The 22,618-nt window shown below is 42.6% G+C and overlaps 1 protein-coding gene and 1 long non-coding RNA gene across 2 annotated transcripts in view; one reads left to right on the forward strand and one right to left on the reverse strand.

Annotated features, from left to right (window-relative positions):
* Positions 1-22,618, forward strand: part of LOC306828966 — an 83,883-nt gene that overhangs the window by 52,566 nt on the left and 8,699 nt on the right. The window lies entirely within an intron of this gene.
* On the reverse strand, positions 1,928-18,497 carry LOC306828956 (NLR family CARD domain-containing protein 3-like). Its single transcript, XM_079351715.1, has 9 exons — positions 18,456-18,497; positions 18,105-18,309; positions 16,123-17,980; positions 15,843-16,016; positions 15,574-15,747; positions 15,305-15,478; positions 14,955-15,122; positions 14,789-14,835; positions 1,928-2,834 (listed from the first exon to the last, which is right to left on the reverse strand). The coding sequence occupies exons 1-9, from the start codon at positions 18,456-18,458 to the stop codon at positions 2,287-2,289; spliced, it is 3,351 nt and encodes a 1,116-aa protein (XP_079207841.1). The 5' UTR covers positions 18,459-18,497; the 3' UTR covers positions 1,928-2,286.

The raw sequence follows: 22,618 nt of genomic DNA on the forward strand, positions 1-22,618 counted from the left end.
AGATGGTGGACTTTTTCTGGAACGGTCTACACTGGGTGCCACAGGTGGTTCAGTTTTTAACCAAAGAGGAGGAGGGACAGGGCCTCGTCCACCTGGCCAGCCGGACAGCCACTTTTAGACTCCAGTTTTTACAAAAGTACCTCACAGGGCCGGCTGATCTGGTGTGGAGAGATGTGGCCAGCTGCATTCTCAGACGTGCAGATTTCCTGGAGCTGGATGCTGCTCTGTTTTTTATTGATTCTAAACTTTTAAAACTAAGTGGGCTGCCTCCGTTTTATCAGGGTGTTTTTAAGTCTTGGGTCCTTTTTGACTGTAAAAGGTGCCCAAAGGCTGACTCTCTGCACTGGTTGTTGAGAGAACCATTGATCCACAGGGCCAGGCTGGACATCAGCAGCAGCGTGACCCCGGCCTGACGATGGCCCTGCTGAAAACAAAGACCCTGAGCCTGCAGCAGCTGGTGGATGCAGTGGGGCCGGCGCTGGGTGACGCCCGGGGTCTGGGTTCTCTTCTGGGTCTGCAATCCATCCGGGTGGCAGAGAGGTTCCTGGAGCTGTGGTGCCAGAGGCTCTCTGGGAAAGAGAGCCAGCTCACGGACTATGGGCAGGGAAAGGCCAAACCAGACTCTGCAGACCCCTTCCCTGACATCTCCCTGAGCCCAGCCCTGGGGGAACTGACCAGCGGAGCGGGCCCCCAGTGGAGGATTTTATATAAACCTCCCCTCAAAAAACGGACTGCTGACCTCCAGTGGAGGATTTTACATGGTGCTGTCGCCTCCAATGCTTTCATTGCTGTTCTTAATCCTGCTGTTTTAAACTCCTGTCCGTTCTGTAACTTGAGAGAAACTGTGTTCCATGTTTTTACTGAGTGTCAGAGGCTCTCCAGCTTCTTCACTCTTTTAACACTGGTTTCTAGTTTCTTTAATGTGGTTTTTACTGAGAGGGTTTTTATCATGGGAGCTGTTTACAAAAAAGAACAAAAAGACAAGTGGCAGCTCCTAAACTACCTCTCAGGAGAAGCAAAGAAGGCGATCTACATAAGCAGGAGAAACCGGGTAGAGAACCGAGACGGACAGGAGGCCAAGGCGGTGTGGCTGACCAACATCAGAGCCAGACTCTGGTTAGAGTTTAGATTTTATAAACACATTGGAGACTTGGACGCTTTTAAACAACGTTGGTGTTTTAATGATGTCGTTTGTTCAGTTGTCAATGATGAATTAGTGTTTGCACAAGTTTTTATGACCTGACCTGTCTTTTAAAAAAACAAACTGACATTTTTATGCATTTTGCACAAATTGTGAAAAATTAAAATTGTGTAAATAAAGTGCTTTGCAAAAATAAAAAAAATCTCTCTCTCTGTCTGTCTCTCTCTCGCTCTGTCTCTCTCTCTGTCTGTCTCTCTCTCTGTCTCTCTCTGTCTCTCTGTCTCTCTCTGTCTCTCTCTCTCTCTCTCTCTCTCTCTGTCTCTCTCTCTCTCTCTGTCTCTCTCTGTCTCTCTGTCTCTCTCTCTCTCTCTCTCTCTCTCTCTCTCTCTCTCTCTGGTTTTTTAATTGACTGAGTGTGATTACAAACTTTACATATGCTGATGTGAACACAGCACTCGCCCATATATGGCGAGCTGACACCTGTCACTCAGCAGGACGCCTGCTCCGGGTCTCTCCTCACACCACAGCTTCTCTCCTGAGGCCGTTATTCCTCTAATCCTGCCTGTTTCTGCTCTCTATCACATCTAACAGGTTCAGAATGATAAGCCAGTGGACCATTATATGTAAAGGAATACATGTTTTCTTCCTCTTTATTGACGGGAGTGACACTCAGATCCATGATTTTCCATGTTAAACAGACGGGGATTCAGCAGGACTCCCTTATGTTACGTCACAGCCGAATGTGGAAGTAAAGAGCAAAGACTAAAACGTCTCCAGGAGACCCTGTGGGTTATTCATTTCTGAATTTATTTAGAAACAGTATTGGTAACATATTTTCATATGATTAGTTCACTTTTGTCTTTAACCTGCAATATGCTCTTTAAAGGGATCAGATGATCCAGGATCAGGTGATCCGGCTCACTTTGATCCTGTTTGGATCACCCTGATCCAGGTTCAGATTTAAGGATGATCAAATCCAGATGATCTTTTTTAGTCACTTCTTTTTGATTGGTGAGATCAGCACAATACAGACATTACAGAAGGAGGTCCATTATCCCCCCCCCCCATTACCAGGCCCCCAACCATGAAACAGAGCAGCTGGACAGAGTGAACAGAGTCAGCTGATCTTCAGTCAGCAGTGTTTCTCAGACCGACACATCACACAGAGACACTGAAGAACCAGACCAGATCCCAAACCCAGGATAGAGAGGTTCAGTGAATGTGGTGTTGAAGGTGTGGAGGTGGATCAGTGTGTCAGAGGAGACTCTGTAGAAGGACAGAGAGCCAGCAGGACAGTCCACATACACTGCTACTCTGTGAGGGACAGACCAGGAGGAGGAGGAGGAGGAGGAGGAGGAGATGTCTGTTTTTCTCTTATTGTGTCTGACACAGTAACCTTCATCAGAGCAGATCAGACTCCAGGACTGATCATTATATCCAAACACACATTCATAACCGCTCCTTATGATTCTTCTGTAACTCACTGATACAGAGACCACTCCTCTCCACTCGACCTCCCAGTAACAGCGACCAGTCAGACCAGTCCTACACAGCAGCTGATGACAGGATTCAAATCTGTCTGGATGATCAGGATATGACTGAAGCTCCTTCACACATGTCACCTTCCTGTTGTTGTCAGACAGTTTCAGTCTTCTGCTCATTGTGTTTGTGTCCAGTTCCAGCTCACAGGCGTCTGATGGAGAGAAGGAGACACAACACAGCTGCAGGTTATCATCTGTTCATTCATCAACAACTTTACTGAGAGTCCATCAAACAGTTCATATTCAGCACTGAATGATGTTTGACACCACTGAAATGTAATCATCCACTTCTAATCAACTTCACATGGAGTTACCATGCTGTAATCAAATCCTCATTTTACACTCAATAACTGTCCATTTAAAAAGTCCTCTTCTGTTTTTAAATCCACTAAACTGTCAGATTACAGACATGATGTGTAAATGAACAAGCCCCTGTTATTTGATTGTTTTCAGCTTTATTTGACTCTGTTTTCTAACATCACATCCATATGAGTGTAAACATACAGTAATGATGTGCATTCAATATGGATGTGGTTCATATAAAGGTGTATGTCCATAGTAAGTGTGACTTTGATGTTTGTGTGTATCTTCACATGTAAACTCTGTCATTCTAAATGGAGCTTGTTATACAAAGGTTTCTGTCCATACCAACAATATGACGTGTTTCTCTCTCATTTCAACATCTATCTTCTGACTTGGATGTTTCTGTGGACCTGACATTCAAACTCTGTCATTCTGGATATGACTTTGATAACAACATGTCAGACTTGAACCATGTTTCAAACTGTCAACAGCTTTATGTGACATCTTTACATTCAACACTAACTAAGTACTGAGCCATCATGCCCAAGCACTAACACATGTGACATTCAAGTAGCCCAGCACATGACAGTCATGAAATCAAAGGAGTGAATGCATGAATCAATGTCCAACATCAGGGATGGCTAATGGCCAACCACTGTAGTCAACAGCTGGGCCCGAGCTGGGCCCAACACCAGAGACAAGAAGACAGGGCCTTGCTGGACTGACTCCCTACATGCACTTCAATCAAAGTTTCAATAGAAATGTTCTCACTGTCATGGAGGTATGGTCATGACACATTGCATTGTGGGAAGAAAAGGTGAGAAGGCAGAGACGTTCCTCTCACATGGATTATGGATACTGCTGCTCCTCACTGAATCACTGAGTGACTGAGATGAAGAGCAGAGCTCTCCTTCAGTTAGCAGAGCTCTGCCTCCAAGTCTCTCTTCCTCTCACTCACTCACTGATTTGTGTCCTGAACGTACTGAAGAGAACGCTCGGGGAAAATACATGGGATTGTTTTTAGCAGCTTTCAGTTTCCACTAAATTCTCAGCTCATTGCTTTATGATTCAGCAGCGGCTGTTCTCAGTACGATGGAGAGCAGAAGGAAACGTTGGGCCGTGTTTCAGCTTATTCAATTCTGATTCACAGACAGAGCTACTGAGAAGAACTGAACACTTTACTGAACTGATTCTACTGATTCAGTACACTGAAAAGAACTGATTCTACCATCATGGAGACATATATTTATCATCTCTACTGACATATTCTTATTCTCTTTGTCATATTGAAGTTTTAGAAACAACAAAGAAGGAGCTCAAGTCAAATCAATGAAAGAGCAGCCTTGTGTTCTTATTGGAGGACTTATCTGGCTGTCTAAGCCTGTACATTGGAAGGTGCAGAAAGGGCCGTACACTTTGAATGCTCAAGTATTGAAGGTTGTCTGCTGTCAGCTATAAGTGAGATTCAAATGGTCCCGGGTTCCAGGTAGCACCTTGGTTCAGGGGCATTACTTCCCTCTTCTCATGATTCAGCTTGTAGCCTGATATTGTAGCATACTCCTCTAACACTGTGAGCAGCTGAGGCACAGACTTTTCTGGCTGTGTAATGTAAATGAAGAAATGGTCAGCATATAAGGAAAGGTTCACATGTTGTGCTCTGTATACAGCATAGCTCCCTGTTAGAGTGAATTGCCACAGCTCGGGGTTCAATGGCCAAGTCAAATAAAAGAGGGGAAAGAGGACAGCCCTGTCTGAAATGGCTTGGACACAACTCCATTTGTCTAAACCTGTGTTTTAAGAGACTCAGACATGATTTGAATGTATTTGATCAAAAAGCTCACCAAAGGTCATTTGCTTCAGCGTGTGAAAAAGATGTTCCCACTCCATTCTGTCAAATTCCTTTTGTGCATCCATGATATAATGAAAGTAGGATCTTCTGAGCATTGAACAAGTTCCATGGTATGGATTCATGTTCTGATGTTATCTGCACTCTGTCACTGTCCTCTAAATCCTGTCTGCTCTTTGTGGATGAGCTGTGTCATCACGCCCTCCAGCCGTACTGCCACCACTTGAAAATTCATTCAGTTAATATATATATATATATATATATATATATATATGTATATATAAATGTATTTTTAGAAAGACGAGTGTTAAAACATGAATAAACAGGTGACAAGATGGCGTCGTAGCGTGAGCACCATGTTCTGTGCAGCTCCGGTGGTTTTCGCTTAAATATCCAGCTAAACTACGTGTTCACCTGGCGAAACGTCACCTGTGTGTGTAGGAATAGCTCTATAGTGAGCCTGACGGACTATTTTTCAAAAATGCCCGACTCGAAGTCCAAAACTAAGACAAGAAAAGCTGCGGGGAAAAATGCTAACACGGTGGAGCCCGACGAAGCTAGCGATGCTGAATCTACTGCCACTGATTCTGAGGCCAGGGGCGAGGTGGATCAGAGTATTTTATTGGCTTTGAGCAAGATAACGGATAATATTACTAAGTCATTTGATACCAGGATTGACACTGTGCTTGCTGCCATACGTGAGCAAACAACCCTAGTGCAGCAGCTGGGTGCCCGGGTTGACGATGCTGAAGCCCGGATCTCAAAAGTTGAGGATACGACAGATACTCTGCAGACTACTGTGGAAAAGCTTGAGAAACAAGTCGGCAGTATGGCGGATCATTTGGATGACCTGGAGAATAGAAACCGTAGGTGTAACGTCCACTTGCTTGGTGTACCGGAGGGCACCGAGACCAAAGATCCAGTTACTTTCTTTGAGTCGTGGCTCCCCTACTATCTGAAGCTCACAACCAAGACGGGGAAGATCAAGTTGGACCGCGCTCACCGCTCCCTCGGTCCCAGGAGCCCGGGCTCTGATCAGCGTCCCAGACCCATCATCATTAAGTTCCACAACTTCACTGATAAACAACGAGTGATGACTGCGGCCCGACGCCTTACATCAGAACCGGACCAACCCGCTGACCGGATCCGTGTCTCCTTTTTCAACGACTACTCAGCGGCGCTGGTCAGGAAGCGGAAGACCTTTGATGATGTGAAGAAAAGCCTGAGGAGCAGGAATATGGAGTACGCGCTCATGTATCCTGCTATCCTGAAGCTGGCCATTAATAACGTGGAGAAAAAGTTCGATTGTCCGAATGCGGCCGCAGCTTACGTGGACTCGCTGCCATAGACTGATATGCTTACTGGACTAATCATACTCCCAAGGATCTGTCAGTGTATGACTTTTGGAGCGCGTGAGTATCAGACATGGACACTTTTGACTGTCTTGGAGTTTATTTTTTCCTCCTTTTATTTTTGGGTTGTTGATTGTTAACCAGGTGAACATATTCTACACTGGATGCTTGGCAGGCTGTGTTTAGGTCTATGAACAGGCGTGATGCTGTGCTATGCACAGAAGGACGGTTTTTCCCTACAGGTTCAGTAGGTTTGTTGCCAAGCTTTGTTTTGTGTTTATGTATGTGCATAGCTCTGAGTCTATACTATGTTGTTGCGCAGCTCATTTTATTTTGTTTTATTTTCATATTGCTCTTGTTTCATCCCGAATATGGTGGATATCTATCTTGTACATTATATGAATAAGGCCAACAATGAGTAAATTACGATTATGCACATGGAATGTGAGAGGAATCCACAATCCCATTAAACGGAGGAAAATATTAACGTGTCTTAAGAAGGACGCCATAGATATAGTCTTGTTACAGGAGACACATCTTGATGACAAGGAGCATTTGAAGCTACAGCAAGGTTTATTCAGCCATGTGATTTTTTCTTCCTTTACAACAAGAAGTAGGGGGGTAGCAGTCTTGATCAAGAAAAACCCGCCATTTAAAATAACTGACTGTGTTAAAGACCAACAGGGCCGTTATGTTATAATTAAAGGAATTTTGCAAGGGCAAAATATAGTGATAATGAATGTATACTTTCCACCTGCCCATCCGGTCACTTTTCTTATCAAGTTATTTTTGGACCTAGCTCCATTTCTTTTTAATTCTACAGTTATCGTTGGTGGGGATTTTAACATGATATTGAACCCACTCATTGATAGATTTCCGTCCAGTAACACAGCCCCTTCAGCTAGCGCTAATGCGCTCCACGCTATATGTGATGAGTTTGGGTTGATTGACGTTTGGAGATGCATGCATCCGTCAGATAAACAATATACATTCTACTCTGCTCCTCACAAATGCCAAACCAGAATTGATTACTTTTTTCTCCCACGGTCCGATTTCTATTCAGTTTCATCATGCGAAATTTCCAGCATAATAATCTCTGACCATGCTAGAGTGATTATGGATGTCAACCCTAGATCAACACTGCAACAGTCCCGCCACTGGAGACTTAATAATATTATTCGTAAAGACGAAAATTTCACAACCCATTTTCGTACAGAATTCATGGCATTTCTGTCAGTCAATATTCTGTCAGCTAAAAATGCTTCAGTTTTATGGGAAACCTGCAAAGCGTATGCCAGAGGGTTAATTATCTTGTATTCCGCAACAAAGAAGCGTCAGAGACAGGAGAAACAAAAATTCTTAGAGGGTGAGTTGATGAATAAGGAAAGAGCCTACATTACTTCTCCCTCAACACCTTTGTGGGACGAAATTACCACACTTAGATCGGCTCTCAATTGCTTACTTACTAGAGATGCAGAGAAAAAAATTAAATATGCTAAACAGAGATTTTACAAGCATGGGGATAAACCAGGGAAATGTCTGGCGTACTATGTTAAAAAACGGGCAGAATCTCTGACTATTGCGGCTGTATCTGATGGAGAGGGTCATAAAGTGTATGAGAATAAATTGATAAATGACTGTTTTAAGAACTTTTACAAGCAATTATATTCCTCTGATCAATCTCTAGGGCTGGAGAAATTAATGGATAATTACTTTGAGCAATTTAAATTGCCAAGTCTGTCGGAAGAGCAGAGGACTGTCCTTAATAGTCCTATAACTAAAAAGGAAGTTGTTAAAGCTATTAAGTCCTTGCAAAATGGAAAGTCGCTGGGACCTGATGGGTTCTGCTGTGAATTTTATAAACAGTTTCAGGATATTCTCGTAGAACCTTTACTCAATATGCTCAATCATTCCTTCACAACAGGAGAGTTCCCACAAACATTGAAGGAGGCCAATATAACTCTAATTTTAAAGAAGGGGAAGTGTTCCAAATCTCGTGCATCTTACAGGCCTAAAGCACTTTTAAATGTCGATAGAAAATTGCTCTCCAAGATTTTAGCCTTTCGTTTGGAAAACCTCTTACCTTTATTAATAAAGGAAGACCAGACAGGTTTTATAAAGGGTCGGAATTCGTCAGCCAATGTTAGACGTCTACTAAATGCAATCCAATACTTCAAACAAAATTCTCTTAAAGGGCTGGTACTCTCACTTGACGCAGAGAAGGTGGTTGATCGAATAGAATGGTCCTCTTTATTTTACACATTGGGTAAATTTGGTCTGGGAGATAATTTTATAAAGTGGGTCAGAATAACATATAATCAACCACAGGCAGCGGTTCTGACCAATGGTCTCCGGTCTGAATACTTCACTACTCAAAGAGGGGTAATGCAGGGCTGCCCTCTGTCCCCCCTCCTTTTCGCTTTGGCCATAGAGCCTCTTGCTGAGGCCATCAGGACAGCACCCAGGATAAGCAGTTTACAACTTGGACATCTGTGTCATAAAATAACTCTATATGCGGACGATGTTCTGGTTCTTTTGACTGACCCGGAAACATCAGTACCGGCTCTTATAGATGTAATTAATAGTTTTAGTCGCTTTTCTGGCTTTAAGGTTAATTTGACCAAATCTGAGGCTATGCCTCTCGGTACTCTCTTAACAATACCAAATACAGTGCCGCCCTTTCCTTTCAAATGAACTCCCAATGGGTTTGTGTATCTGGGTATCTTTATTACTCCTTCTTTTGACCAATTATACAAAGCCAACTTTGTGCCAATATTTAGTAAAATTGAACAGGATTTAGAACGCTGGGCCTCTCTCCCTGTTTCGTGGTTAGGTCGTATATCTCTGGTTAAAATGAACGTACTACCGAGGCTTTTATACCCTATTCAAATGATTCCGGTTCTATTCTCTAAAAGGGTGCTGAAAGATATAAATGGATGGCTAAGCTCTTTTATTTGGAATAAGCGCCGACCTAGACTTAAGATGGCAGTTTACATTTACCAAGTTCAATGGGTGGTGTAGATTTGCCCAATATTAAAATATACCAATTTTGTGCACATTTAAGATTTGTAAACGATTGGATCAAAAGTAAACCTTCGATATGGATGGATATTGAAATGACACTATCACAGTGCAGACTTTGTGATTTGTTATTTTTTACCAACTTTAAAGAAATTGAAGCTTTCTGTACAAATCCTATAACCATAAATACCCTGAAAGCATGGCGGATTGTACGCCATCTTGAGGGCAGAGCAAATATAGCATCTATGTTCACCCCAATAATAAACAATCCTGCCTTCCCCCCGGGCTCTTCTGATCCTGGGTTTCGACAGTGGTCAGGCAAAAATATTAAAAATATTGTATTGGCAATTGTTATATATGTACTGTAAATCCACCATCTCATATATTTTATGTTTTTGTATTTATTGTATTCAGAGCTGCTGTTTTGTTTTGTTTCAATGCCAGTTGCAGGCATTGTGTTGTGTTGTTTTGTTTGATTGAAATCTAAAATTGAAATAAAAAAAATGAGAAAAAAAAAAATGAATAAAGTTGTGTCGTAACTAAATGTAAAACATAAGTAATCATGAAATGCCTTTTCATCCTTTAATCTAAAATCGAATCGTTGACCACTCCCACTAACACTGACATGAAATATCACATCTGTTACCAAAACCAGCTGATTGATCGGAGCCTATTTAAGAATGAAGGGAACATAGACAGGATTGTGATTTAGACAGTAAAGATCCAGCCTTGCTGAAAGGTGCCTTCAGCTGTAGCTGTCAGTCATCAGACCTTTTTAATGTGTTTCTTTTTACAGTCAGGATGTGTGGAGCTGAGATGAATAGAGATCCAAACCAACAAACACATGCAGTGAATAAAGTCTGACTAATCAAAGAGCAGCACAAAGAAGCTGTGAACCATCTGCTGTCTCCAACTGTTCTGTCCTCAGAGGTCACATTCAGCACCAACAGGAGCCTCATTTCCACTTTCACTGTCACACACAATGTGATGTAGTCACAGCCTGAATCAATCCTTGTGTCTATGGCTGGGACATCAAACTGTCTCCATACGAGACACATGATGTCAATAACAACAAGAGACTGGATAAAGATGGAGCAGCCTATCACACAGAGAGGAGAAGGACACGCCCACTTCACAGTGTAAACTCCAGTTTGAGCTGCAGTAAATAAAGTGGAGGTCTGATCCAAAGACAGAAATCCAAAAGTGGAGCTGAAAGTGAACTCCTGTTCTCCTCCTTGGTGTCATCATGTCACTTCTATGGACGTGAACAGCACACATCCTGACAAATGTGACCTGCTTCATCATTTTGAGTCACATTTAATGAAGAACAGGAGCTGATGAGATGAGCCACACCTGGGTGTGCACCTGAAACCATTCACAATCAAGGGGGGAAGGGAGCACACAGGAGGCCCAAATGTGACCTGCTCCATCATATGGGCGGCAGTAGCTCAGTCTGTAGGGACTTGGGTTGGGAACCGGAGGGTCGCCGGTTCAAGTCCCGGCACGGACCAAGTCCGGAAACTGGTCTGGTAACTGGAGAGGTGCCAGTCCATTTCCTGAGCACTGCCGAGGTGCCCCTGAGCAAGGCACCGAACCCCAAAAACTGCTCTGGAGCGCTCGCTGTGGGCAGCCCCCTCACTCTGAGACCTCTCCATTAATGCGTGTCACTAGAACCCTGTTTGTGCATGAGTGTGTATCTCGGCCTATGTGTGTGTTAGACAGAGTGTAAAAACTGAATTTCCCCTTGTGGGATTAATAAAGTGTAAATTATTATTATTATTATATTGAGTCACATTGACCCCAAAACACAATTTTCATCATGGCTGTAAAGAGGAAAGTCTCAGCTTTACGACGATACCAAATTATTATTATATATATATATATATATATATATATATATATATATATATATAATTTTTATTTTTGTACTCCAAATATTGTATGAGACACGCTCTTCCAAAGATGGACTGTCGCCAAACCTTGGGTTTGAGAAAAAGGGCTCAAAAGATAGAATCAACATTCAGCCACATCCAAAATGAATAAACAACATTATAAACAAGTCAAGTCAGTTCAAAGTGCTTTACATGAAACATTACAAGTATTATCACAAAGTGCACAGAAATACATTGTAAAAGGACTTAAATACAATTAAAAAATAATAATCATTAAGGGCCCAGATGATAAACTACTGTTAAAAAGCTGAAATAAAACAAGACAGGTAATAACAGTTACAGTGCAAGAAAACAATAAATCATTTGATAACTCATCCAATCATTACAATCAATTATGTAAAATATAATATAATTTTGTGTTATTTATTGTAATACAAGGTTCCCACGGGTCCTTGAAATCCTTAATCTGAAGGCCTGGAAAGTTTTTGAAAATAGTCATGGGTCATTGAAAGTGCTTGAATTTGTATATTTTGTGCAATAATAGAAATTGAAGTTCTTTTGATAATTTTTGTTCCTTAAAGTTAGTCAATTGACCACATATCCATAGTCATAACACAGCTCGAAGTGTTTACACGTTCACACTCTCTTTTTGATAGTTTTCTGTGAGCTTCAGTAAAGCCTGTTAGTTGTCACTTTAAACATTCTCAGTGTTGTATCAGTAATTAACCTTGATGCATCAAACTATGCTGTGTTGGGTCCTTGCATTCGAGGGAACTGGGCCTGGAAAGTCCTTCAAAGGGCTATTTAGTAGAAAGTGTATTTAATATGACTATTTTAAAAACTTACGTACAATATAATCAATCTAGTGTTATTTCATTAATTATAAGATTATTTAATGACATAACAATTACGTACAATATAATGTAATTTAGTTTTATTAGATGTAATAGTAGCGTGCATATTCACAGGCGAGCCACAGCTGGTTTTGGACAAACCAGATCTTCTGTGTCCTCAGTGCAGAAGTCCCTAAAGGTGTTGTATAGATACCACCGTAGCACTAAGGCAAGGTGATTTCTGTGCAGTGGGCAAGGCTTCAGGATCAAGGATCCCTTCATGGTGAAGAAGCCAAAAACACTCTTCCTCACTGTTGGTGGACTCCTTGGCAAAGACCACTCCTGGGGCTGTACTGGTGAAGCTGGGAGTGGTGGTACTTCTTGACCTGGCAGATGCTTCAAGGGGGTCATATGGGTGCTTATCTTTCCAGGAGGACCAGATGTTTTTCATCTACAAAAAGACATAGCATTATGATATGCCCCATGTTCAGAACATAACATTTACCAAGTGATTTCAGATACTTTTACAACCCATACTTTTATTATAGCCTATTTGTTATATCATTATTTCCTCACATTTTTGTCTGTCACATACACTGCACATACACATGGGACGTTTGCTGGCCTACACACACTCACTCACTCACTCACAAGACAGACTCACAAACGCACACACATACTCACTGACACAAAGACAGACTCACACAGACACTCACTCTCACACACAACGATACACAAACACACACAAAGACTTACTCACACACTCACTAGACAAACAGACAGACAACCACACAGACAACGATACAGAAACACACAAATAGACACACAACCTCACACAGACTCACTCAAACACACACTGACCACACACAGACCCATAACAAGCACACACACAGACTAGGCTACACACCCATAGCAAGTTATTTTCTTATTAGGTCTCCTCACCTTTACAAACAGAAAATAAGCATCATGTAGCCAAGCAAGCTGCTTCCTTACCATTGGTCATTTCTCTGATTTGATCCCGTCTTCTCAGCATCTCCTCCGGTGTGAAGACCTTGTAACAAGGGCCACTGTTGTGGAGTTTGCAGCTACACTTCGGTGCTGCGAAGTCCGAGTCGGACTCTGAGGTCAAGCCGCTGGTGCGGTGAAATAGTTCATAATAAGATCAATCCAGTTGTCGTCTGAAGTAGCATGTCGAACAGGAATTGAATTTAAAAGTCGAGCAATGTCATCGTTGCGAAGATTCATGTCGTCTGAGCTGTCAATCTGTCTCCGTGTCCGTGTATCTAAACAGAAGCTAGCCAGTGTTGTTAAATCTGACACTGTTTCGTTTCATTAATGTCAGCGATATTAATCTTTTGTATTTTACTTTCATTTTGACATTGTATTAAAGCTGAGACTTTATTTGATTAGAAATGTGTAAAAACTGAAAATATCCAAAAATTGTATTTTCTTCTAAAAACGTGTTTCTACACAAATGGGCCGTTGCGACATCCGACTCATTTTGATGGAACGCGTCACAAATATTCACACTACACATCTTGATTTAGATTCATCAGGATCAATATTTAAAACATGATGTGATCATATTTTCATCTGAGCCAGCCCTTCTTTAGTGTGTCCACCCGTCAGTCAACAGAAAGCTTTAGAAGAAGAAGAAGAAGAAGAAGAAGAAGAAGAAGAAGAAGAAGAAGAAGAAGAAGAAGAAGAAGAAGAAGAAGAAGAAGAAGAAGAAGAAGAAGAAGAAGAAGAAGAAGAAGAAGAAGAAGAAGAAGAAGAAGAAGAAGAAGAAGAAGAAGAAGAGCAGTTTGAAGCCACCGTGATCCATCAGACTAATCAGTTGTTTCATCAGACTTTATTCTATCTGTTGTGATCAACTCTAAACACATATTTATTATTGATCTTCATGGACTCTAATGTCAGATATGTTGGATCACTGTGTTCACTTTGTTTGTGTGTTTTGATCTGAATTCTAAAATCTTTGAATCCACAGAGACAAAAACAGAAACTCAGTTCTGACTGAAATGTTTCTTTGGACTTGAGTTCAAAAGTGACGAGTCCTGTCAACAAATACAAACATCCACATTTCATGACGTTCAGCTGGATTTGATCCAAATGCTTTGATGGAAATAGAGTCAAATATAATCCTAGTCATCATTGATGGTTGTCAACACAAACTGTTTGTGTTGTCATTGAAGGAAAGGAGCCTCGAGGGTGGAAGTCACAGAAAGTGATGAGAAGAAAGGAGGAGATGAAAACTCATGTGATGTGAAATATGAAGCAGTCCAAATGTTTCTGTGTCTATCTATATCTGTAGTGTTGAAATGATTGTGAAGTGAAATTCAAAGGTGCATTCATGGAACTACTCGACCTTTGACCTTTACTGTCTGCACAGCCAGATGACGAGGAGGAGAGCTAGCTCATGTCTTTAAAGGTTTTCTCTTTCTATTTCATCAGTGTATTCAACTCCTGATGTTTTAGAGCAGAGAACTTGATGGTGGAGACTCTGCATATTTACATGTTCATGGAAATGACCATCAAATCAAATACAGTTTCTGTTGTTTTTAAATGTGATGAGCTCCACAAGCTTGACCAGGAGCATCCGGCCAGCAGCCAACATCCAAACCATGAATGTCAAAGTGACAAAACAGCACGTTGTAAACTCTACATTTCTGTTGGATGTGATGAATGGTCATTTTCTAATCTCTGGATTATCACTTTTATTTCAGTTGACATCTTTTATTGTGTAATATTTCAACTCATCAGTTTCCATCACCCTCACTGTTATCATCACTTTGTGTTACTTCCATCATCCAACATGTGCTGCTGTGTTCTGATGAAGAGAAATGAAAACACACTCACACTTCCTCAGACCAGGTTTCAGTCTGTGCAGTCCACCATGATCCAACCTGGAGGAAGAAACCAGATCAGAATCTACTTCATCCATCTTCATTTAAATCACCATCAGACAAGAAGCAGAATTCATCATTCAGAAACAGTGAGACAGCTTCTGTGTGTCTGTCTGTACCTCAGTGTCTCCAGTCTGCAGTGTGGATCCTCCAGTCCAGCAGACAGCAGCTTCTCTCCTCCTTCTCCTGGATGATTGTAGCTCAGGTCCAGCTCTCTCAGGGGGGGGGAGCTTAGAGCTGAGGCCAGAGACGCACAACCTTCTTCTGTGATCAGACAGCCTGACAGACTACACACACACACACACACACACACACACACACACACACACACACACACATAGGTCCATTCTCTGCTGTTTTACCAGTAACATCCAGTCATAACCATGCAGCTGAACAGAGTCAACTTTATAATCTGATACTGATCAACATTTACTCTGCTGGGAATAATCTGTATCAGATGCACACTAACCCGAGAGTGTCCAGTCTACAGAGAGGACTCTTCAGTCCAGCAGACAGCAGCTTCACTCCTGAATCCTGCAGGTTGTTGTTGCTCAGGTCCAGCTCTCTCAGACTAGAGGACTGGGAGCTGAGGACTGAGGACAGAGCTTCACAGCTTCTCTCTGAGAACTGACAGCCACTCAGCCTGAAGAGGAGATTTTTTGTAGGTCCATGAAAATATAAAATGAAAGGACTACATACAAGCTAATTGGGTAAACTTTTACATGACCAAGTCCTGACCTGAGTGTTTCCAGTGTACAATGCAGAGTCTCTAAACCACTACACAGCAGCTTCACTCCTGAATCCTGCAGGTTGTTGTTGCTCAGGTCCAGCTCTCTCAGACTAGAGGACTGGGAGCTGAGGACTGAGGACAGAGCTTCACAGCTTCTCTCTGAGAGGTTACAGACACTCAGCCTGAAGAGGATATTTTTTGAAGGTAAATGAAAATATAAAATGAAGGGACTACATACAAGCTTATTGGGTAAACTTTTACATGACCAAGTCCTGACCTGAGCGTTTCCAGTGTACAATGCAGAGTCTCTAAACCACTACACAGCAGCTTCACTCCTGAATCCTGCAGGTTGTTGTTGTTCAGGTCCAGCTCTCTCAGACTAGAGGACTGGGAGCTGAGGACTGAGGACAGAGCTTCACAGCTTCTCCCTGAGAGGTTACAGACACTCAGCCTGAAGAGGATTCAGAAAAACACAAATGAAAACAATTCGAAACCATAGTTGTTATTTCTGAATAAAGAGAACTACATTTAACCTGGATAGTTATGTGAGCACTTACAGAGCTTTGTTTGAAGCTTTGATCACAGGCAGCAGCCTCAGAAGAGCCTCCTCTGAAGCAGAGTATTTCTTCAGGTCAAACACATCCAGATCTTTTTCTGATGACAGTAAGATGAAGACCAGAGCTGACCACTGAGCAGGAGACAGTTTATCTGTGGAGAGACGTCCTGATCTCAGGGACTGTTGGATCTCCTCCACTAGAGAACGATCATTCAGTTCATTCAGACAGTGGAACAGATTGATGCTTTTCTCTGCAGACAGATCCTCACTGATCTTCTTCTTGATGTACTCGACTGTTTCCTGATTGGTCTGTGAGCCACTTCCTGTGTGTGTCAGCAGACCTCGTAGGTGACTCTGATTGGTCTTTGAGCCACTTCCTGTGTCAGTCAGCAGACCTCGTAGGTGATTCTGATTGGTCTCTAGAGAAAGACCGAGGAGGAAGCGGAGGAACAAGTCCAGGTGTCCATGTGGACTCTGTAAGGCCTGGTCCACAGCACTCTGATATAAAAGTGTTGGATCATGTTTTTCTCTGAATACTTTAGACCACCTGGATGTTGTTTGTTTCTCTGACATCAGATTGACTCCTGAGTTGATGAAGGTCAGATGGACATGAAGAGCTGCCAGAAACTCCTGAACACTCAGATGGATGAAGCAGAACACCTTGTCCTGGTACAGTCCTCTCTCCTCTTTAAAGATCTGTGTGAACACTCCTGAGTACACTGAGGCTGCTCTGATATCAATGCCACACTCTGTCAGGTCTGACTCATAGAAGATCAGCTTTCCTTTCTGCAGCTGCTCAAAAGCCAGTTTTCCCAGAGTCTTAATCATCTTCCTGCTCTTTTTATTCCAGTGTGGATCTGTCTCAGCTCCTCCATCATACTTGATGTTCTTCAGTTTGGACTGAACCACCAGGAAGTGGATGTACATCTCAGTCAGGGTCTTGGGCAGCTCTCCTCCCTCTCTGGTCTTCAGCACATCCTCCAGAACTGTAGCAGTGATCCAGCAGAAGACTGGCATGTGGCACATGATGTGGAGGCTTCGGGATGTCTTGATGTGGGAGACGATCCTGCTGGCCAGCTCTTCATCTCTGAATCTCTTCCTGAAGTACTCGTCCTTCTGTGGGTCAGTGAACCCTCTGACCTCTGTCACCATGTCAACACACTCAGGAGGGATCTGATTGGCAGCTGCAGGTCGTGTGGTTATCCAGAGGCGAGCAGAGGGAAGCAGTTTCCCCCTGATGAGGTTTGTCAGCAGCACATCCACTGAGGTGGACTCTGTGACATCAGTCAGGGTCTGGTTGTTTTTAAAGTCCAGAGGAAGTCGACACTCATCCAGACCGTCAAAGATGAACACCACCTGGAACTCTTCAGACCTGCAGATTCCTGCTTCTTTGGTTTCAGGAAAGAAGTGATGAACAAGTTCCACCAAGCTGAACTTTTTCTCTTTCAGCACATTCAGTTCTCTGAAAGTGAATGGAAATGTGAAGTGTATGTCCTGGTTGGCTTTGTCTTCAGCCCAGTCCAGAGTGAACTTCTGTGTTAAGACTGTTTTCCCGATGCCAGCCACTCCCTTTGTCATCACTCTTCTGATTGGTTCATCTCTTCCAGGTGAGGCTTTAAAGATGTCTTCTTGTCTGATGGTTATTTCTGCTCTGTCTGGTTTCCTGGATGCTGTTTCAATCTGTCTGACCTCGTGTTCCTCATTGACCTCTCCAGTCCCTCCCTCTGTGATGAAGAGCTCTGTGTAGATCTGGTTCAGAAGGGTTGGGTTTCCTGCTTTAGCGATACCCTCAAACACACACTGGAACTTCTCCTTCAGGTTAGATTTCAGTTTACGCCGGCACTCTGCAGCAAACATTCCTGAATAAAGACAGAACTGAGATCAATGAACAGATCCTGATATAGATCACATGACTATCTGAGTTTGAACTTTGAACCTCTTTGTCCTTTTTCTAAAATATGAAATCTGTTCAGATGTTCTTACTGCTCTGCAGACAGTCAGCCAGCTCCTCCTGCTTCATTCTCCTCAGGAAGTGGAGAGTGATCTTCAAAAACGCCTCTTTACAGCTTCTCCTCTGCTCTTCATCCTCACTCTGACTCTCTAAGCATTCTAGGTAATCTGGACTCAGAGCCCTCTGGACTCTCTTCAGCTCGTTCTTCACAAAGGTGACGATGTTCTCCTCCAGCAGCTGGAACAGAAGGAGACACTGGATATTTCCTATAAAGTGGTAGAACTCAACATGTGGTTCATGTGTCAGTCTGAAGGTCAGCTGCTCTAAACACAACAATAACTTAGCATTACATTCTTGTCATGGTAGTTTATGAAATAACACACCATAAAGATGGAGTCCAGGTCTGTTAGATCCTGCTGGTCTGATGGATCTCTGTGAACCTGGGAGCTCTCCTGTTGAACTCTGTGACAGGACATATTACACAAGAAAACAATGAGTCATATATGATGAAGCTCTGAGCCAAGATATGAGTCTTTGAACCACAGAGTCAGAACCTTCACTGCATTTTTAATTCTTACCTTCCATCAGCACCACGTCCATCTTTTAAGTTAATAAAACAACCCATAGACCGGTCACTCTTCATGGACACACAGCTGGGTCCAGGAGAGTCTGGTCTCTGGTCCTGCATCCTGATACAAACAAACAGCTGCTTCATGAACAAAGATCATCTTTAATCAGATTGTTCCAGTTCAAACTAGCAGATGGATCATCAGTAATCAGGAGGCAGAGCTGAAGTTCTCCACAGTTCTGTTTCTGTTAGAACAGTATCTCACTCAGAATACAGCCAACACTGTGTCTGTCCTCACATTCTTCAGACTGGACTCAGGCACTTGGTACAACATTTTATTTAAAGCAGGTGATGCTCGTTTAATCTCAGCTGAGACAAGTAACAGGTGCTGGCAATATAGAAATCCCACCTGATGTCAGTGAGAATGTCTAAAAGTTGACTCAACCTCTGTGTTGTGTGCCTACGTGTGTCACACTGAGCATGGGGAAGAGAAAGAAGAGCCAGAGCTGTCTGAGGACTTAAGACGAACAATTATGGAAAAATCTCAACAATCTCAAGGTTACAAGACCATCTCCAGAGATCCTGAGGTTCCTTTGTCTACTGTAATATAATCAAGAAGTTTATCATCCATGGCACTGTGGCTAATCTCCCCGGACGAATGGTGGATAAACATCCTCAGTCAACTTCTACACAAATTCAAGGTGTCCTGCAGACTCAGGGTGCAGAAGTGTCAGCTCGGACCAGACGTCGTCATCTGAATGAGAAGAAGCGCTATGGCAGCAGGCCGAGGAGAACCTCACTGCTGACTAAGAGACAGAAAGAAGCCAGACTGGAGTTTGCAAACATGGACCTGAGTAAGCCTCAATCCTTCTGGGAGAAGGTTTTGTGGACAGACTAGACTAAGGAAGAGCTTTTTGGAAAAGCACATCTACTGTTTACAGAAAACAGAATGAGGCCTACAAGGACAAGAACACAGTGCCAACAGTCAAACATGGTGCAGGTTCAATCATGTTTTAGGATTGTTTTTGCTGTCTCTGGATCTAAATCCCATTAACACATATGGAGAGACCTCAACATGGCTGTTGCAACAAGACACCCTTCAAATCTGAGAGACCTGGAGCAATTTGTAAAAGAAGAGTGGTCCAAAATTCTACCTGAGAGGTGTAAGAAGCTTGTTGATGGTTATAGCAAGTGATTGGTTTCAGTTATTTCTTCCAAAGGGTGTGCAACCAAATATTCAGTTCAGGGTGCCAACTATTCTGTCCGGCCCTTTTTTTAGTTTTGTTTAAAATTGTGTAAATTTTGGCTTTTTTCTTCTGCTTTTTGTGTTTTTCCAATGCACATTAAGGAAATAAATACATTTATACCAAAAACATTTGTAATTTGTCTCAATGTCTGGGAGAAATGGTGTCATTTCTGGAATGATTCCAGGGGTGCCAATATTTTGGTCCATGACTGTACATGTGAAGAAAGGGGGAGCCCAGATTCTCTATCTTCTCATTAGAGATGACTGTACATAAATGACTACAACCTTAAAGCTACATAACTCCATCCTTCCAGCTCATTCTCAACGTGCTTGCTTTATAATGTTTGACTGTCTTTAGATGAGCTTGGAATAGTTGTTTTTGATTGAGTTTCATTGATTTGGATTGATGTGACTTTGTTAAATAAACTCTGTTATCTTTTCAGAAAGCAGTTGCTTGTGATTACTGCTGTATGTGCATTTTAATACAGCTGGATGTGAGTGCTGGTGTACCAAGCCTTTCATTGATTTAAATACAGATATTTATGAAATATTCATCATGATGGTATGTATTTCAATTCAGTGCTTTGACACTGATTTTGTGATATTTGGTTATTGTTCCCTGATTTCAGGCTGGTGTCAGCTGGATCAGCAGGAGGTCTGGACCAGGTAGCTTAGTGACCAGCAGAACCTCATCAGGTTCAGGATCTGGTCTGTGGACAAATTCAGGACCTCCAACATCCACCTCTGGGACCATAATCCTCGAATCCCAGTGATTCAAAGCGTGGTTCACATCCTGGACAAAGTGTGCTTACTGTGAAGCTCATGCAGATCAACAGAAGTTTAGATCATCAGAGAAAACTCAGCAACAGAACAGAAACCACTTGAACTGGACTTTGACTTGATCCAGGTAATAAAGTCTGATCTGTGCTGATAGTAGCTGATGACAGACTACAAAGTGCTGGACCACCACATGAGTCTTCAAATAAAGTCAGGAAATAAACTTGACTTTTCAGAGCTCACCTTCCATCAGCACCACGTCCATCTTTAAAGTCAAGACCAAGACCTTTAGAGTCATCACTCTTCAGGGACACACAGCTGGGTCCAGGACAGTCTGCTCTCTGGTCCTGCATCCTGATACAAACACACAACATTATTAGTTACTGTGAGCAGCAGCTGAGACACTGATGATGATGATGACGATGATGATGGAGTGATGAAGGTGGAGGGATGCTGTGACATGGAGAAGAGTCATGGACAGTTAGAGATGGTGATCTCACCTCAGAGCTTCCTGTTCCTCACACAGAGAGGTTTTAGAGGGAGGGACTCCCTCCTCTGTGTCCTCACACTGATCCATAGCAGAGCGCCCCCTGCTGGAAGAGCTGACTTCTGTCACTATGGCAACACTGACCCAGTTCAGCTGCTGGAGTCACATCCAAACAGCTTCACCTGTGGTGGACACACCTTCATCATCATCATCATCACCTTCATCATCATCATCATCTTCATCATCATCATCACGATGCTCTGTGTCAGTGAGCCATTATTGGATGATAATAATCTATAATAGATATAATATGTCACATGTGAGGACACCTTTAGTTAATGAATCACATGACTGCACAACACTGGCTGACGGTTCCCTGAACATTGATCATTTGGACATTCATGACTCTTCTATGATTTCTGTCATTATTAGTTCATATTTTGATTTGGTTGAATTCCAACATTTATATTCTCCTGTAAGTCTTGTGTCAGCCAGGCCAGCAGGGGGCCCTCCAGACAAACTCTGAATCACAGCAGGGGCTCAAAGTTTTCAATGACAGTAAGAAAGCTCTCTTAGTACCCGATCACACGGAGACGTTTCTGTAGAAAAGCGGCTCCAGATAAATCCTGGTTTTCCTTTGGAACAGCGCGGGTTCAGGCGCTCTTCTTTCATGCTGTCAGACACATTTTTACAGCAGTTTGTAATGCTCATCACATTTAAAACATGTGAGGCCTGTATTATTTCAGCCATGTTCTTGGACACTAGCCCCCCCTCACATATGATTTTAAACATGTGATTTATCATCTTGTTCAGTCAGACTGGTAGTTATTTCTGTACAAAGACAGTGTCATATTTTAGTTGGAATATCTGAGGATGGATCAAAGAAGTATCACACAGGCACTTTTGGGGCAGCTCAGGGCAGCACAGGGGTCTTTGATGCCATGCGTAGCTCAGTCCACCCAGATGTCCCAGAGTCACGCTGAGTTGATGTGTTTGTGTCTCTGGGTTTCAGACCAAAGTCAAAGAATCATAAAAATCCCATGCACGCTTGGTTTTTTGTGTACAAGTGTGCAACAAACATTTTCAACTCTTCTGATCAAGCAGCAGAGTCGCATCGCATCAATGTCACTGAAAGCAGCCAATCAAATCCAGTCGGAGGTTTGACCTCCACACTTTATGACATTTTCCCCTCCTGCTCTAGAAGCAACTTTGACCCTGTTAGAGGGGAAACTTTAATAAACTTTAATGTGCAGAAGAAGCTCTCTGCTCTGTGCTGATCTCTGCTCTGGCTGCAGACAGACCAGTCTTTGTGTTGCTTGGCAACCGTCCAGTTTCAGAGAAGTAGTGGAACCAGTTGATCTGATGGAGTGATTATTTTTAGTCCTGACTCCACACCCTCCCTCTGCTGTGTATCACTGTACTGTTAGCATAGCCTGGATGCTAACTGAGGATCATTGTGTCTCCTGTA

The sequence above is a fragment of the Symphodus melops genome (genome assembly GCF_947650265.1).
Source record: "Symphodus melops genome assembly, chromosome: 9".
NCBI lineage: Eukaryota > Metazoa > Chordata > Actinopteri > Labriformes > Labridae > Symphodus > Symphodus melops.